General features: G+C 33.8%; 1 protein-coding gene and 1 long non-coding RNA gene across 3 annotated transcripts in view; one reads left to right on the top strand and one right to left on the bottom strand.

The window, feature by feature from the left end:
* Positions 1 to 18,258, bottom strand: part of LOC126733454 (RNA-binding protein 26) — a 53,458-nt gene that overhangs the window by 32,250 nt on the left and 2,950 nt on the right. Inside the window, exons 4-7 of one of the 2 annotated variants that reach the window (XM_050436767.1) lie at positions 12,956 to 13,491; positions 12,843 to 12,890; positions 9,969 to 10,082; positions 5,010 to 5,298 (exon numbers count right to left, since the gene is read on the bottom strand). In XM_050436767.1, the coding sequence (XP_050292724.1) occupies positions 5,010 to 5,298; positions 9,969 to 10,082; positions 12,843 to 12,890; positions 12,956 to 13,491 (987 nt within the window). The remainder of the gene's footprint in view (positions 1 to 5,009; positions 5,299 to 9,968; positions 10,083 to 12,842; positions 12,891 to 12,955; positions 13,492 to 18,258) is intronic. The other variant, XM_050436768.1, reaches the window with a different exon arrangement.
* LOC126733480 (uncharacterized) overlaps positions 14,667 to 18,258 on the top strand; it is a 264,393-nt gene continuing 260,801 nt past the window's right edge. Inside the window, exon 1 of the long non-coding RNA XR_007659727.1 lies at positions 14,667 to 14,759. This is a non-coding gene — a long non-coding RNA (uncharacterized LOC126733480). The remainder of the gene's footprint in view (positions 14,760 to 18,258) is intronic.

The raw sequence follows: 18,258 nt of genomic DNA, 5'->3' as shown, positions 1-18,258 counted from the left end.
ATTAAATATTGAATATATGTATTCTGCAAAAACATTGTGTTTAAGCAAAACACCCACCTCAAACATTTGCCTAGTAAGAAATTATGTTGAAAAATCTCATAATACCCAATCTAATAGCACTGTTTTTGTATTAAATATTTATTAATACAATACATATATGTAATTATATCAAATTTAAATACACAAACCGTGATATTAGATTAGATATTAACGACAAAACCATCTGTTATTCATGCGTATTATTTTGGAAAACAATGATTTTTTTTGAAGGCAATTTCTTACTGGTAATTTGTGTGGGGTGGGTCCCCTCACCCACGAAAAAGTTGTATTTTTAGTTGCTTAAATACAAAAATAAATAAAAAGCTGCAAAACAATTATTGGCCTTGTTTTTTTCTCAACAATAAGCATGTGGTGCCCACTGACACGCCACTGGACCTAATAATTTCAATCTAGTTACAGCTAAATAAGCGTCTTATAACTTCAAATAACTGCACCAAATTTCAACCAAATCGGTTTAAGGATAGTTATAGTATTTTTAAAATACCGTTATTTTTTTGAACCTTCATCGCCCTGTATCTCAGAAACAAAGCAACTCCCGATATACGTTCGTAGGAACTTTTTTTCATAAAACGACCTAACGATTCACCCTGTATAGTTTCGTACCGTAGTTAGAAAACACCCTGTATAAGGCGGTAAGATTTTAAATCAAAATATTTGTTTTCCAAAATTGGTTTTATAGACACGTTGCACAGTGCGTCGATAGGTGGACAAAAATGAAAAACATAATACACAAAAATAAACTGTCTTTTTAACAAGAATGCATAACAATATGATAAAAAAATGCAACAATTGCATGCCCGTCACCACCAGAGTTACAAATATTTATCAAAATTCGGAGTTAAAAATACTTTAAATTGATGCCATTAGATAATCTTAAATTCTGGTTGCTTAGTTTGCATTTTACAGTACAGTAAAAGGTTTTTAAAAAAATCGTTGACATGTGCGAAAAAGGCTTTAGTATGTACCTTATATAAACCATAACTTTAAATTAATTACTTAAGTAACTATATTTTAAATTTTTTAAAATATTTTGTTTATATATTTTTTTAAGATATCGAATTTAAAAGGCATTTTCTCAAAAACCGTGTTTTTTAAATTTAACAGCAAAAGATACAATGATTTACGCTCTTTGAAGTTATGCTTGTCACTTTTTGCGCAGATCTGTGTTAAGATTTTTTTAAATATTTTAGTGTCTGGAGTACCTCTGAAAAATGATACCTTATTTGAAGTCTGGCAACTATTTAAAAATGATCAGGTGTAAATTAAATTTAATGAATAATAGTAGAGTTTTTTAGCAGGGCAGAACCCTCTACAGATTTTCTTGAGACCTGTAAAAATGCTGCCAATTTTTGTTTGCCTAACAATGAATGGATATTGACAAGCATGTCAAAGGAAAAAAGATGTATTTTTAAAGAAAAAGCAGCACTTTTTGCAAAGTGATATCTATTTGTGGGATGTTTTGCTGGATTTTCAACGTCCAAAAGTATCTCGAGTATTACCTCAATCAAGTCGCGGTCGTCCCTTAAAGTCCTTTGAAGAATATACTCAAAAAACAAAAATAAGGTGGGTCGAAGTATTAGTAACTTCTTAAAAGTTTTGAGGAGTTATGTTTGGCAGCCGAAGAATCGGCGAGAATTGCCGGTGTAAGAAAAGAGATTAAAGCTGAGAAAACAATCAGTCCTGAAGAGGCTTTAGTTTTATATTTCGATTTGGATTTGTTGAAGGAAAGTACACTACCACTCTTATTTGCCCACATATGACTGTTTTAAAGGTATAACTAAAAATAATAAACCCATCAGTTATTCTTATGAAACGGTTTATTTATAACAAAATAAATATAAACAATACATTTTTCAATTAATTAAATTTAAGAAAATCAAATTTTGGATTCATAGAGATTCACAGAGTTTCGGTAGTCTTCTAATTAATTTGTCCGAAGTTTCCTGAGGTATCTTGTGCCACTCTTTTTGGATGATCCTCCACAAGTCTTCTTTTGATGTGGGGCATGATTTTCGCACTTGTCTATTCAGTTCATCCCACAGTAATTCGATAGGATTGAGGTCCGGTGATTGTGGGGGCTATACCATAAGTTTCAGATGATGTTGCCTTTGTAATTGACCTAAATATTGCTTGCACAATTCGACGTGTGCTTGGGGTCATTGTCATGTTGAAAGATGAAGTTTTCCCCAATTATTCGAGTACCTATCAGAAGGAAGTACATTGTCACTTAAAATTGTTTTGTAACCCTCTTTTCGAAGAATTCCCTCTATTCTAATTAGATCGCCCACTGCAGATCCTCCGAACCAACCCCACACCATCACCGAACCACCACCGTGTTTAACTGAGGCCACCGTACAATTCTCAGCGACCCTTTCATTGGCATAACGGCATAAAAACTCGCCCCTTCGTTCCAAAAACCTCGAATTTCGACTCGTCACTCCAGAGAACTTTCTTCCAGTCATCAATGGTCCATTCTTTGTGTGATTGGGCCCACTCAAGTCTTTTCTTCTTAATAACATCCTTCAGTAGCGGTTTTGATACAGCTAAACGTCCTTTAAGACCAGCATTATAAAGTCGCCGTTTTACTGTCGAAACACTGACCGCTTTTTTACGCTCCTTGTTGATTTTTGCTGTAATTTCAGGGGCGGTAAGGCGAAGCCACCGTAATATAGAAAGCCAGAAACATCATCCCACTCTCCAGCAGCTACGTCACGTCGAACGTCTATTGCCCGAACAACTTGACTTCCTCGACCGACCCGGCATTAGGTATGCGCTCGGTAGGAAGGCATTAGGAAGTATTAATAATAACTTTTAACATCTTTAAATCTCTAATATCGGACAGTATAACAGTATAAGAAGAAAATTATTTAAAATGCTCATCTCAGAGAGCCGTCCTCACCAAGCTTGCTGTTGGAATTATTTTCGACAATTCAGATATCAATCCTGAAATAACATGTGACTGTGAAATTCTTATGTCAGATCTTGTAAAAAATGCGGTATTTAAGTTTTCAAACATTTTATTAAATAATTACCGAAAAGTCCAAATATTACCACAAAATATAAAAAACTTTCCAGTTCATAAAATTAATTTATTAAATTTTTTATTCTGTTTTTATCGAGTTTTTTTATCTAGCTATTTGAGTTTTATTTCTGTTGGTGTTTTATTAAATTTGTGTTAAACCAACTTTCATATTATTATATTTATTATTTCATTATAATTATACTTTTTTTTTAAAGAGTTTTGTATTTATGTTTTAATTTATTATAAATATATATTTCGGGAGGTATTAAAAGCTTGTATGGGTTATTTGCCTTATATTTATATGATATTTTTGTTTTAATAAAAAAATATGATTTTATGTATTTTGTACTACTACCAGCACACTATCAATTTTAAACAATTATTTAGTATTTTATTAAAATTGTTTTAAACAATCTTACATTATATTATATTTATTATTTTCCTAAGAGTTTTGTATTTATGTTTCAATTTATTCAATTCTATATATGTGCATACATATAATATACTTTAGTAGCTATTAAAAACTTGTATGGGTTATTTGTCTTATATTTATAGCTTGTTGAAGTATTTTAGATTTTTTTTATGTTGTTTTGTTTTAATAAAAAATATTATTTTGTTTCTTTTGTACTACTACCAACTATCTATCCATTTTATTAAATAATTATTTAGTATTTTATTAAATTTGTTAAACCAACTTACAGTGGCTATATTTATTATTTTTTTAAAAGTTTTGTATTTGTTTTAATTAATATTTATAAATATATATATATGTTTCAGTCGTTTGTACTTCTTTCTACTAACACACTATTAATTTTATTAAACAATATTATCATTTAAACGATACACAATGATAATATTATGATTTTAACAGCGGTAGTATTGAATAAATACGGCTATAACATTCGAACGACACGGGATACTCAGACGTTCGACGTGACGTCACGACTCGAGGGTTCTGGCTTTCTATATTACGGTGGCTTCGGGTAAGGCGTCTATTGTATTTGCTTGTAATTATAATATTTAAATCCTCCTTTGAACTTGTTGCCTTTGGCCTACCCGATCGAGGTTTGTTGCTAATAGTCCCTTCTCTGGTGAATTTCCTAACATTATAATCGACAGTCCGCCTTGGAATTCCCAAATCCGTCGAAATTTGACGGTTAGTCTTTCCAGCCTTATGAAGTCCAACGATAATACCTTTTGTTTCTACCGATAACTCTTTTGTTTTAGCCATTTTAAAGAATGTTGAAAAACCAGCAAAGAAACGGTGACAATCGTCAATAATCAAGCGAAATTATTTACCAATGTTACACAAAATCAATTCTGGAAGACTAAACACCTTTAAATGTTTCAAATTTCATCGGAAACGAGCTGTAAACAGATTAGTTTTTTAGAAGAAGTGCATATTTTCACTACATTGTTTGTTATTTGCAAGACTATTTTTAAATACTCAGTGTTTTTCAACGAAACATAGTTGATAGGTATGCTGTTTATGCATATTATATGCAATTTACAAAAAAGATACAATCTAAATATAGGTATAAAGATTTTTGATCTAATTTAAAATATTAAAAAGAATACACGGTGGGCAAATACTTTTGAGAGGTATTGTATATAATTTTGCGGTGTGCGGTTAATTCTATACATGAAAATTGATATATTATTTGTTAAACGCCTTGTAACTCTAAAATTCTTTAATGAAATAAAATATTTTTTTGCTGATGTATAAATCAATATATGTCCTTTCAAAAAACCTATTTAAATCTTTTATCAGATCGGTTAAAATATATATATATAGATTTTGTCCCGTATCCTCAGATACTCGACGTACTGTGCGTTGGGTCGCATTGACCCGTTCAGGGTCTTCAGGATAAAATTCTTATAGCCCGAAAAATACACTAATTATATATTTTTTAAATTAAATACTCACCCTTACACCACCCATAGGCCTCGGTCCAGTAAATCTGCCTCCGGCCCACATTTGGGGTGCTTGCGGATTGTAAGGGTTATCCGGAAGCCTAGGAGGAACGATGGTGGTACCCGGTGGAGGTGGCACCGATGTAATAGGTGCCCCGGCCGCGATAGCTCCAGCCACTTCGCTGTTGGGATCGTAAGAAAGAACCCTCGTAAGAGTGGAATCTTCCAGGACCACCGGGTCTACCCCGTGGTCGTAGGGACACATTTCGCCACGCATACAGTAACCCTTTTCATCAAAGTCTCTGAAATCAATATATTTTTTGCTTCGTTTATATCTGTGTGAATTAGGCGAAAGGAGTTCATGACAGAGATATTTATCATGACAGATATATATCTATTACTAATGTTAACGCCTTTCAATTCATTGACTAAGTCAAAGTCAAAAATGCTTTATTGTTCAAAATAAACATTTCATAAACAAAGCCACTTATATACTACAGTTAACCGCTAGTGTTCTAAATATGTATATAAAAAAATCAAAATAAAATCTCAAACAAACACTTAATATAAATGGCAAACATCAAGGACAAACAGCATTATGTTAAAATTAAAAACTTTTTTCCCAGTTTCATGTTAAAACTGAGAAAAAAAACTCCATGACAATGTCTTAAAAGTAGGTCTAAAATGAGTCGCTATACAACTCCAGCAAGGAGTAGTAAAGCCTTATCAACCTCAATTTCTTTAAATCATCTTAGGACAAGTTACCTCTCTGATGTTTTCTGGTAGGTAAATACTGCCCTGCTTAACGAAAGTGCCGTATGTGCAAAAATTAGCAAAATTAGTTTTTTTGGTCTTTGGATTCTATGTGCAATTAGGTATCTTATTGCTAAGTAAAAATGCAGTATATTCCATAAGAAATTTAAAAAAAACGTCAATTTTATTTGCAGCATATACACAATTTACCGTACATACTAAATAAAAGCGCAGTATCGGTCATGTACTAAACTAAACCGCAGTAAATGATATGCCTATACTACACTCTTATTAGGCAAGTATCTGTTACTGCTACCTTGCGTAGTAAAACTCCTTCAATTTAATTGAGCGCGTCAACAAATAATATTATGGTTACAATAATAAAATAAATGTATGCTGGACCGTCTGTTTTGAGCGAAATTAGACGATGGAAATTAAACCAATACATCGGTTATCTATGTGAATTAAAGAAAATGTTGTTTTCTTGTAATAATAAATATGGGGACGAAATATTAGGACCACAGGAACAAGATATTTTGCAGGACTTTCAGGAGACAGGAGAAAATCCATGATGTGGTAAGTTTTTAGTTTTAAGACTTATTTTAAGATCTGCATTTTACATAATATTTGTAAATAATACAAAAACTGTTTTTGCGAAGGTATTTGCTAGGTAATTTAAATTTCTACAACATTTAAAAGTTATTGTGTTTTTTTTGCAAATTATGCCAAATTTTTCAGAAAATGTTATTTTTAGATCAGATTATTAATGATGGAAATGAGGTTCCTGTTCGTCTGTTTGCAATTCCAGAGAAACAAGATGTTCTTCAAGAACTAGCAGAAATCCCACTAGATGGTAAGTTTATCTTTAATATTAAACCCTTATGCAAAACAAAAATTCGCAATTTTTAGGAAATTTTCATTATATTTTCTAGACAATTTAAACCTCTTTAAATTTCTGCCGAATTTTTTCTTGTAGAAAAATCTTGCAAGTTTTTCAGATAATTCTATTTTTCAGATTACAATATTATTAGTAATGAAAATGATGTTCCTGTTGGTCTGACTGCATTTCCAGACCCCTCTGATCAAGATGTGCTTCAAGAACTAGCAGAAATCCCACTAGATGGTAAGTTAATTTTATAATTTTAATCTCCTGTGCAAAATGCGCGCTTTGAGGCATGTTTCTTTGTCTTTGCTAGATAATTTAAACTTCTTTAAATTTCTAGCAATTTTGTTTTTCAGATGATGTTATGTAGTGCATTGTAAACACACATTCAAATATAACTGTACTGGCTACGGGAAGTGATTTTCCTGATACCATCATAATAGAACAACAGATAGATGCTGAAAATATTACCACTGAACAAATACACATGCAGGTCCATTGAAAAAACCTACAGATATCAATCTACATAACTATGAACAAAAAAATAATGCAATGCAAGTAAAGAATATTTTAACAGAGAGAGAAGTATGCCACTATCACATTGAAGGCGATTCGGTAAATCTCTTCACGCATGGAAGCAACCTAGAAAATCAACTTGAAGTTCAGTTGAGTGCTGATCAGGGTGGAATCATAGTTTCAGCAGACAACCTTGGAGAAGGGAATGCAAACGAGTTGAGTGATGATCATCCTGAAATCCCAGTTTTGACAGAAAACGTCGTAGAAGAAGAACATGCATTGGAACCGGCTAACTTATATACTAAAGAGGGAAACTTGAGAAAGAGAAAAAAATATGACCTGACGTTGGAAACACGTAAACGTATAAAATTAAACCAGATAGGAGAAGACCATAGACCGTTGCCGTCGTGCGATCGGGATAAATGCAGAAAAAAATGCAATATTAAAATCTCAGAAGTTCGACGTTCTGAAATCAATCAGCAGTTTTGGAATTTGTCTTGGTTAGAACGGCGAATATTTATTTTTAATACCTGCAAACGCTTGGCAGTGAAAAGGCGACCCAAGTCTGCAAAAAGTGAAAAAAAAATACTTTTAAGCATTATTTCCCCGACGAAAAAATATTAACTGAGGCAGTTACTCATGAAGTCTGTAAGGTATTTTTCCTTACCACATTAGGTTATAAGAAAGCGGGTGATAACAGAAGTTTTATCAAAAACAGAAAAAGGAAATCTTCAACCAAATCGAGACCAGCGCGGGAAACACAATAAATTTGAACACGAAGACTTACTTGAACAGCACATTGAATCGTTTAACCCCACAATCTCTCATTATCGCCGCGAGCACGCGCCGCACACTAGATACTTACCCAGTGATGTGAACATTTCCCTAATGTTTGACGATTTAAAAAAGAAATACCCCAGTTTTAAATTGTCGTATGAATTGTATCGCCGAAAAGTGAAGAACTTACGTATATCATTTGCATCTCTAGGACGAAGAATGTGAAGGTTGTGAAGAATTTCAATTGCATGGCCATTTGAAGGACAATCTACAACCTGATTGTGAGCAATGTGAAATCTGGAAAAAACATATAGATAAAGCCAGTGCAGCTCGAAATCTGTATTGACAACACGCTTAACAGACGTTTGAAGATGGTACAGTTTGTTGCTCAGCAGACCTCTAGAAAGTTATCATGCTGCCACGAATTGACTGTTTTAAAAAAGTTATCTTTACAAAAAGAATAGTCGCATATCACGAAAGTTTTGTTCCAGTTGGCAAAAAATCAAACAATAAGCCATGTGCCTGCATATGGCATGAGGGCATCACCAGGCGAAATAAAGAGGATATCGTCAGTACTTTTTATGCATTCTTTGTGAAATACAGAGATTCACCACGGATTATCTTATGGCTGGACAACTGCTCCAGCCAAAATAAAAATGGGTGTTTTCTAGCCTTTTTGATATATATTGTGAATTCGGATTAAATGGCCATTAATGAAATAAACATACACTACTTTGTCCCGGGCCATACATTTATGTCGGCTGATAGCTTCCACCATCAGGTAGAAGCTGCCTTGAAGAAGCAGAAAAAGACCTATGATTTTAAAGATTTTTCAGGTGCTGTTCAAAGTGCAAATAAGTCAAAAGTGGAGGTAAAAGAAATGCAGTACTCGGATTTTTTTGTTTGGAATGACTTTAAGTTACAACAAAAAATACAAAAGGCAGAAAACAGATTATATCTAGCAGAAATTGTTAATATAAAAGCTATAAGGGGAAGTTATGAATTAAAATGTAAATCTGATTTAACGAAAGATGATTATATAACATTAGATTTTTTATGTAAAAAAAATATGAAAAAAAATGGAAAGCCTGCACCCTCTCCTTTAAAAGTATTCTCAAAAATTTAAGTTCTGTTCTTCCAAAAAATAGACAAAAATTTTGGGAAGAATTGGCAATAAACACTCCTCCGTAGTGGACAATATTTTCACGCAAGGTTAAGTTTTTATTTTGTTTAGATTTTTTTTGTTTTTGTTAAAAATAATTCAAGATACTTTTACGATAAGATCTGCAAAAAGAATTTCAATTAGTTTTTTAATGCATTACTAGGCATATATGCAGCAAGTGAAGCTAGCTTAGTAAAAAAGCCGTATGTGCGCGCATAAACGGCATTTTTGCTTAGTAATGTTAATGTCTTGTTTGCTGTATATACATTTATTAGTAGAAATAATTATTTTATATTAAAACTGATTATTGAAAAGTATTCACAATAAAAAATTTGCATATAAAACATGTGTTTCATTTCCTAATTGTGAGCAGGGTTTTTGGTAATCATCAAATGAAAAAAGGCTCGATATCTCAAAATAGCAATTTTGCACTTACGGCACTTTCATTTAGCACGGCAGAATACCTGCTAATAAATTTGTAGGGCAATTAAAGTTCTTGGTGCTGGGGAAGACTTACTGAAGTAAGTCTGTAACTTGTCAGAGTATTAGAGAATAATTTTGAGCTCTGCTTTTAATATTTTATTACATATATTTTTTTAAGCTTTGTTTTTTTTTTGGAAAAATTTGAGCTTTTGTTTTATTTAGTGTAGTTTATACCTAGTTTGTGCTTTGTTTTTTTAACAATGTTATTTGTTGAAACAATAAAGCTTTCGTTCTTCTTCTATGTACAAAAATAGATTTAGTGTAACAAATCTCTACATTATATAAAAATTTTATTATTTATTCTTTTTATGAATTTATTGTATTATTAGGATTTGTTTCCTATTAGATGATAAAACTTGAATTTAAAGAAATAACACCATATATCAAAAAAAACTTACCGACACCTCCTTTTAGAGCTATTTGCGGGCACCGTCACACTACTGGCTACATTTGGGTTTGGCAGTGCTTCTCCTTCAGCATGGTTTTCTTGCTGTGTAGGTGTACCAGATCCACTGTTGAAAAATGAATTGATTAACAAAAAGAAATTTACAAAACCTACTCAATTTCTTCTAAATGATTTTGAGGACTACTTACAGAATATTCCTATAAATGACATAGACATATTTTTGGGCGACATTACCATTGATATTCTAAAGAAAAATGACATAAATGCTAAGTATGTGTCACTTTTAAATTCTTTTGGTTTTGAATCCATGGTAAATGGTTTTACTCGTGTGGGCCGGAATTCAGAATCATGCATAGATCACATGTTCATTAAAAACAACATAAAGAATAGGTACCATATTGATTCGTATATTATGGAAGCTGATCCCATAGTTCTTAATATAAAAAAGAAACATAATATAAATAACTTTAACCCTAAAACTGTCACAAGAACTATTGAAAAAATTAATATACTAATTTTTGAAAATTTAATTAAGGGAGTAGATTGGCGAGGTGTATCCGATATCGCGGACGTAGAGATGGCGGGGCACGTAAGTTTTCTGAGATTGTATCAAATATTATAAAAAATTCTACCGAACAGAAAGTAATTACTTTTAGAGAAAATAAAAAACTAAAACTATGGATAACGAATGGCAAAATAAACTCGATAAAAACAAGGGACTCAATGAAAAAGAAACTACTTTTGAGATACGATCCACACTATGAAACTTTATATAAAAATTATAGAAATACTCTGAATAGGTTGATTATGAAAACTAAACATGAATACTTTAAAAATAAAATAACGACCCTACAAATTTTAAAAAAAATTATAAAATAATTGCGGAAGCTACCGTTCAAAATAAACCCAAAACAAATGATGACATTCAGATTCAAAATGACAGGCATGAGCCACTTTCAAATAAAAAAGATATGGCTAGTTACTGTAATGAATATTTTATTAATGTAGGTATCAAAATGCTTAGTAAAATTGATACTCCAACAGATAAATTTAAGCTCCAGTATAGTGCTTTGTCATCTATGTTTTTGGCACTGGTAAATGATAAGGAACTTATAGAACACATCAGCTCTCTTAAGAACAATTGTGCAGCAGATCCTGATAAAATTAGTTCTTTAATAATAAAGATATTTCATTTATATTTTACTGAGCCTTTAAGACATATAATAAATCTGTCCTTTAAAGCTGGCCATGTATCTTATTTTAAAATAGCTATAGTCCCCCAATTTTTAAATCTGGTGATCCACACCTTGTGAATAATTACCGCCCCATAAGCGTTATCAATAATTTCTCAAAAATCTTCGAAAAATGCTTAAAAATCAGACTTCAAAAATTTTTTCATGTAAATAACATTCTATCAGATAACCAATTTGGTTTTCGGGAGGGGTTGAGCACAACCGATGCAATTCTAGAATTTACAAAAAAAGTAACAAATTGTCTAGATACTGGAACCGACTGGTTAGCCGTTTTCCTAGACCTCGCCAAGGCGTTCGATACGGTGCCTCACTCAATACTTCTGAATGTTTTAAATTCCTATGGGGTACGTGGGATCGCCTTGGAAGTGTTTTCTAGTCACTTGAGTGATAGGATACAGATGGTCAAGATTGATAAAACTCAAAGTGATCATGTTCAGATTGGAGTTCCTCAGGGAACCGTACTCGGTACTTTGCTCTTCATAGCCTACATAAACTCTTTAACTGAACTAAAAATAAAAAACGCCACTATTATATCCTACGCTGATGACACCGTTATCCTGTTCAGGGGATCTTCGTGGCATAATGTTAAAGCTTTGGCCGAGGAAGGACTCACAAAGATTTTATGTTGGTTACAAACATTCAAGCTAACTTTAAATATAACTAAAGCAATCTTTATCCCTTTCTCACTCACGTCTGTGAATCGACCACATTTTATAACCGTAAAGCTGGGAGGAGGGGTATATCGGGGAGGTGGACTCTACCAAATATCTAGGTATAACAATTGATAGACATCTGAAATGGGATGCACACGTAACACGACTTGCTAACAATATTCGGAGACTTTTCCGAGATTTTACACTCTAAGGAATATTTTAAGTAAAAAAATCTTACTAATGGTTTACAAGGCGCTGGTGGAATCCTTAATAAGGTATGGTATTCCTATCTGGGGTGGTCTGTACGACAATTCCCTTAAACAACTGAACGTAGTTCAGAACTATATTATTAAAGTTATCTTAAAGAGGAACTAAAGGCACTCCACATTTCTCTTGTATTCTGAAGATGTTTTAAATATTAGAACTGTGTATATTTATTCTGTGTGCCTACTTATTTATGCCAAGCCATCCTCTGCTGCAGTTACAGTTAATCACTCCCATAGAACTAGAAATAACGTCAATAAACATCTTGTTATACCAAGCAGTAATTCTAATATTAATTTAAGATTCTTTAATTACCTAGCCCCTAAGTTCTACAACTTGCTCTGCCTGTTAATATTAGGAACATACATAGAAAAAATATTTTTAAGCAACAATGTTTACATTTTACAGTTGAAAATTTAAATTTGTTTCTGGTCCTACTGTATTTGTATTTTTATACTAAATATATATAAACTAGTTTTTTCTTCTCATTCAAACATTTACTGATGTTAGTTAAATTAGCTACTAATTTTAGAATGTTTAAATCTATATAGTGATTATAACTGCACATACAGATATTTATATCTAGGTGTAGTGTAGATATTAAGACAAATGTAATTAATTCTAGAATTACCTATGTAACATATTGTAAATTATGTCAGTAATATATTCATTCATTCATTTATTTTAAACAGTTACCTAATGATTTGAAGGACTGATTTACAAGGTGGCACTTTAACCACCGGGCTGCATTAAAAAAAAAACAATAAAGATTTTAACTGGTTTTACACTCAACAAATGTTACAACTAACCTTGACTGAGTTTTTCCATCTTTAGAATCCTTCCATTCTCTTTTTTCTAAAGATCTTGACCTGCTTCGGCTGTTCCTGTATCTGCTTCTGTGTGAATGCCTTGGGCTCCTAGACCTTGACCGGATCCTAGGCGGACTCGGACTTCGCGGCGACCTGGATCTTCTCCTATCGTATCGCCTGTTGCCAGGAGATTTGTTCCTCCACGGCCTGATTCTGTCTCTCTCCAATCTCTCCAGTCTGTCCCTTTTGTCCCTATCCACGCGGTGTTCCCTTTCCACTCTGTCCTTGGACTTTTCTCTTGATCTTGATCTCTTTGCCTTGTCCCAGGATCGCGACCTGGAGCGATTGCGCGATAAAGAACGATGTCTTGAACGTCTTCTGGGTGGTCTTTCTTCTTTCTCGCCGTTTTCGGAGTTTCTTCTACTTTTGACATCTTTTTTCACAGGATCTTTCTTTTCCAGGGGAGTTGCGCCGTTGACAACTTCACTCAGGTTTGGCAGCTCACTGGGTTGGACTATCAATTTGGTTTCTTTGTTCTAGTAAGAAAAGAAAGGTATAAATTGACAGTTAAGATGAAGTAAGAACAAAACATATTGATGAATGTGATATTTTAGTCAATTTTGGCTGAAAGAAATTTTTTAAATCCGAACATTTAAAGCAGATATATTTTTTTGCAGCTATATTAGGAATCTATTAACTACTGATATTTAGAAAAACAGTGTGTGTGTGTAATAAAAACCAAAATGTGGAAACAAGTGGTGAAAGTGACTGAAATATTTTTGGCGTGTTCAAAGTGCTAATACAAATTAATGTAGCCATGTTAACTGATGTGATTAAGAGGAAATTAATCAATTTAAGTAAAATCAGTTATCAATATAGTTCTAAGTTTTATTTTTTATAGATCATTGTCCTATTATATTCATTAGATACATTTACAACGCGCGGATCTATTAGGTCCATGGATCAAATGATTGACTAATCAACAAGGATTCATTTTGAGGATTAAATTAGTGCAGGATTCTCTCTAGGATCAAAATGTCAGTTGAAGGGAGTTTATCAGTTTAGGCCAAGAATTATAGGACATACCCTCTTAATTTTTAAGTGTGATTGTGGTTTAAAAATAATAAAAATAAACTAATACATTTTTTTTAAGGCTTAGGCTTGTCCTTGCCTTTGTCTTCTTCAGTAATTCTGTGTACAAAAAAGAGAGACATCCAATAAAATGTCAACCTTGTCATTTTGGTACTTCAAAATAGGTGCTAAATGTTTACACCAAAAAAAAATTAATTTAATCTAAGACCCTGTTTGAGGTGATTTGATGCTTATCAAATTCGCATTCGTATCAAATTTTAGTGCACTGCCATTTACACCGAAAAAATAGTCCTCATGACGCCATTTGATCCAAGTATTAAATATTTGGTACACGCGTTGTAAACGTAGCTTTGGTGTATGTTTTATTGTATATAGCTATTTTATCTATCCAAATACAGTAGACTCGCGTTATAATGAACACACTGTCTAGTGAACTATTCTAAATAGTGAACAGACATTTTTTCCTTAAAGTATTCTGTCAAGTGAACAAATTGATTCTCGAAATAGTAAACCCAATAGTTTTATTAGGTAAACAAACAAGTTAAGACAAGCAAAAGATATTAAACGGTTTGTTTCTTTTCGGGGAAAAATTAGTTTTCTTTAGTATTTGCGTGCAGCAGGTCGCGTCACGCCGCCAGAATAATTATGGCAAAAATTAGAAAGCATTTAACCCTAAGCGATAAAGCCAAAATATTAGAAGAATTAAAGAAAGGTGTCGGAGTGACCGTTTTGTCTAGACAATATGGTGTTGCTAAATCCACTATATGCGCGATTCGTCACAGAAGGATAAAGATTTTGAAGCGAGTCAACAGTACTTTCACAGGACCTGGAAAAGCGAAAACTTTCATAGACGATCATAGTGTCCTAGAATGGAAAAAGCTTTATATAAGTGGTTCTTAAAAACAAGGGAGAGAAATTTTCCGGTAACTGGTTTAATGATCCAAGAGAAGGCCAAGTTACTTCACAGTCAATACAAGGAATCTCAGGATTCAAGGAGAAAAATTGTCGTCAGAACCCGAACTTGTTGATCCTTTTAAAAGAACTTTACTCCTGAAAAATAAATGAGCTTCAGCTAACAAAAGAACAGATTTACAATGCCGATGAAACTGGTTTGTATTGGAAACTTCTGCCCGGAAAGACATATGTAGCTCGCGAAGAAAAAACTGCCCCAGGTAGGAAAACCGAGAAACAAAGCTAGCATGCACAAACGCGGCAGGTACTCACAAAGTTAAACCATTAATTATTGGGAAAGCAAAAAATCCACGTTCGTTTCGAAATTTTAACTGTCCCGTCCATTATAGAAACTTCAAAACTGCTTGGATGACGGCAGCAATTTTCAAAGAATGGTTTTATCGAATGTTTATTCCTGAGGTAAGTTTTGTCATAGGAAGACGTTTTAAATTTTACCATCTTTGTATCACGAGAATTAGAAAAAATGGTTTCAGCCCTTTTGGACTACGATTTTTACAAATTTACGCCCTTTTTTTATTCCTTTTAAGAATTTAAACTGCACATTATTCTAGCATTTGTTCTTGTCTTAGGTTACGGAATTCTTACAGAGCCAAAACCTTCCAGTTAAAGCCATGCTTTTGTTGGACAACGCAGCAAGCCATCCACCTGCAGAACAGCTAAGAAGTGATGATGGTTCCATTTTCACTGTTTATATGCCACCTAACGTTACTCCGCTAATCCAGCCAATGGACCGAAACGCTATTCGTCTGACAAAACTATTTTATCAAAAAAATTTGTTATCACAAATTATTGGAACTAACCAGGATATCGGAGATGCTCTAAAACATATTTCGTTAAAGGACGCCATTCTAAATTTGGCTTTGGCGTGGAGAAATTTAAGGCCTGAAGTTATAGAAAAATGCTGGCATAATTTACTTTCACAATTAGCCGACGAAGTTGACGATGAGGAAGATAACATCCCCTTAAGTGTTTTTTTACGGAGCCGAATAAGAAATGAAGACATTGACACAGTGAGATCAGAAATCATTACTTTATTGCAGACTTTTAATCCAGAAGTTCATATTCAACCTATTGATGTAGACGATTGGAATAAAGATAGCTTACCTGACGCAAAAGAAACTAATGACCAAAGTGAAAGTGATGGAAACGATCAAGATGATGGAGTACAAGAAGAAATGGTAGTAAATAAGGAACGAGTGACAACAAATTCGGCAATAAAGTCGATTAACAACATCCTGCAATGGGCCGAAGAAAATTAAGATAAAGTGGAATATTCTAGTATTATACTCGTTTTACAAAACTTAAGGAATACGATGGTGCAAACAGGACTAAAAACAAAAAAGCAAACAAAAATTACTTCATTTTTTGAAAAAATAGATTAGATTGCCGTTTTTTTATTTTATTTTAATTACATATGTAATATTTTTTCTGTTTCGCATTAATAAAGTTAGTTTTCTAAAGACAAACGTTGCTTTAATACGTACATTAAAAAAAAATTTGATAGAGTGAACAAATCGATATAGTGAACTGGATGTGCATTAATTAGTTCACTATATAGCGAGTCTACTGTACATCCATTACTTTATAGTGTCAAAACTCATTTGGATGTTGTAATAGTTTTATTCTTAGCTTTATTGATAGGATCTTTGTATTTCACCTATAAAGCATCTTGCATTGAACGAAAGATAAATCAACTCTAATAAGAGTTTTAAGAGATTCAAATATAAATATTCAGGGCATTTATGTAATTCAATAAAGTTTAAAGCTTATAATCAAATAGAGCATTGAAGAGTTGCTTTTAAGAAGTTATAGTGAATTTTAAAAGCACATATACTATGTGTATTTTTCTCTTTTTAACATTCAATATGTAGGCATGGAACTAGTTATCTTTCAGTACCGTTAAGAACACCTTAAGCTTCTTTAGCTATATAAGAATACTTTTCTAAGGTGAACAGTTTTTTTTTCTATAGCCTCTTAATATTGCACATACGAGGTTTGTCCGGAAAGTACGTATAAAATGTTCGTGGCGTCGTATCTACGCGTAGAGAAAGGGCGGCCCGGCGGTATCCTCTCTCTATACCATCCACTAGGGATGGGAAGACCCAATTCTTTTTGATGACCCGTTTATTTCCAGGTCATTCATTGAAATGACCCGTTCGCCAAGATTCGTTCATTTGAATGATAAGGTCGTTCAAATTTCAATAAAATTGTAGGGTCTAAACACTATAAAAACAGGCAAGCATAACTCACATCACAAGTCAACAGCTCATCGGTCATCGGTCACCTGCGACCTCTTCGTAGTTTGCCGCGATTCCGGCAGTTCCGGTCAGATTCGGCCGCGACTGTCTCTGACAAAAATCGATCGTTGAACGGGCCGCGGCCGGGGTCTAGTTTAGTTTAAAGGTCGTTTGAACGATACGATAAGGTCACAGAGCGTGATCAAACGGGTCGCGGGTCGTTGCAAAGATTCGGTCATTTTGACTGAATCATTCACGAACGACACATCCCTACCATCCACTGAACGCTCAGTTCAAGCCAGAGCGCTTTGCGAGTTATAGCGTATTTACGTTTACACGTTTAAAGTAACCCTTTTTCTACCTGCCGTCGGCATGGAGCTCTCTCTCTGATTGAGGAACAGCGAATTAACAGCAAGTTTCTTGCAAAGCTAGGCAAGAATGGTCGTGAAATTTTCGAGTGTTTGAAACAAGTTTACGGAGACAATTCTCTAAAGGAACCAACTGTCAACAAGTGGTTGAAAAGGTTTCGGGAAGGCCGAGAAGACGTGAAAGATGACCAATGGTCAGGACGCCCCTCCACATCGACTTCTGAGGAAAACGTTGAACGAATTCGTGGTTGTGTCCTTAATGACCGTCGATTGACAGTTAGGATGATAGCTGAAAAACTGTCAATATCTAAAACAATCGTCGACGAAATCCTGACAGGATCAGGCAAGTGGATCCTTCATCACGACAACGCGCCTGCACACACATCTCTCGTTGTGCGTGAGTTTTTGGCTAGGAGCTCAATCATTGTGACAGAACACCCGCCTTATTCACCCGATTTAGCCCCTTATGACTTTTTTCTGTTCCCCAAATGGTGCAAAATGGTGCTTCGGGGGCGGCACTTAAGTGATGTGGAAGCCATCAAGTCCGAAACGACACGGCAATTGAAGAGCCTATCACCTGAAGGCTTCCAGCGATCATACCAACAGTGAAAACGGCGTTGGCAAAAGTGCATCT

This window comes from Anthonomus grandis, chromosome 2 (genome assembly GCF_022605725.1).
Source record: "Anthonomus grandis grandis chromosome 2, icAntGran1.3, whole genome shotgun sequence".
Taxonomy (NCBI): domain Eukaryota; kingdom Metazoa; phylum Arthropoda; class Insecta; order Coleoptera; family Curculionidae; genus Anthonomus; species Anthonomus grandis.
This window is presented reverse-complemented; position numbering and strand designations above follow the sequence as displayed.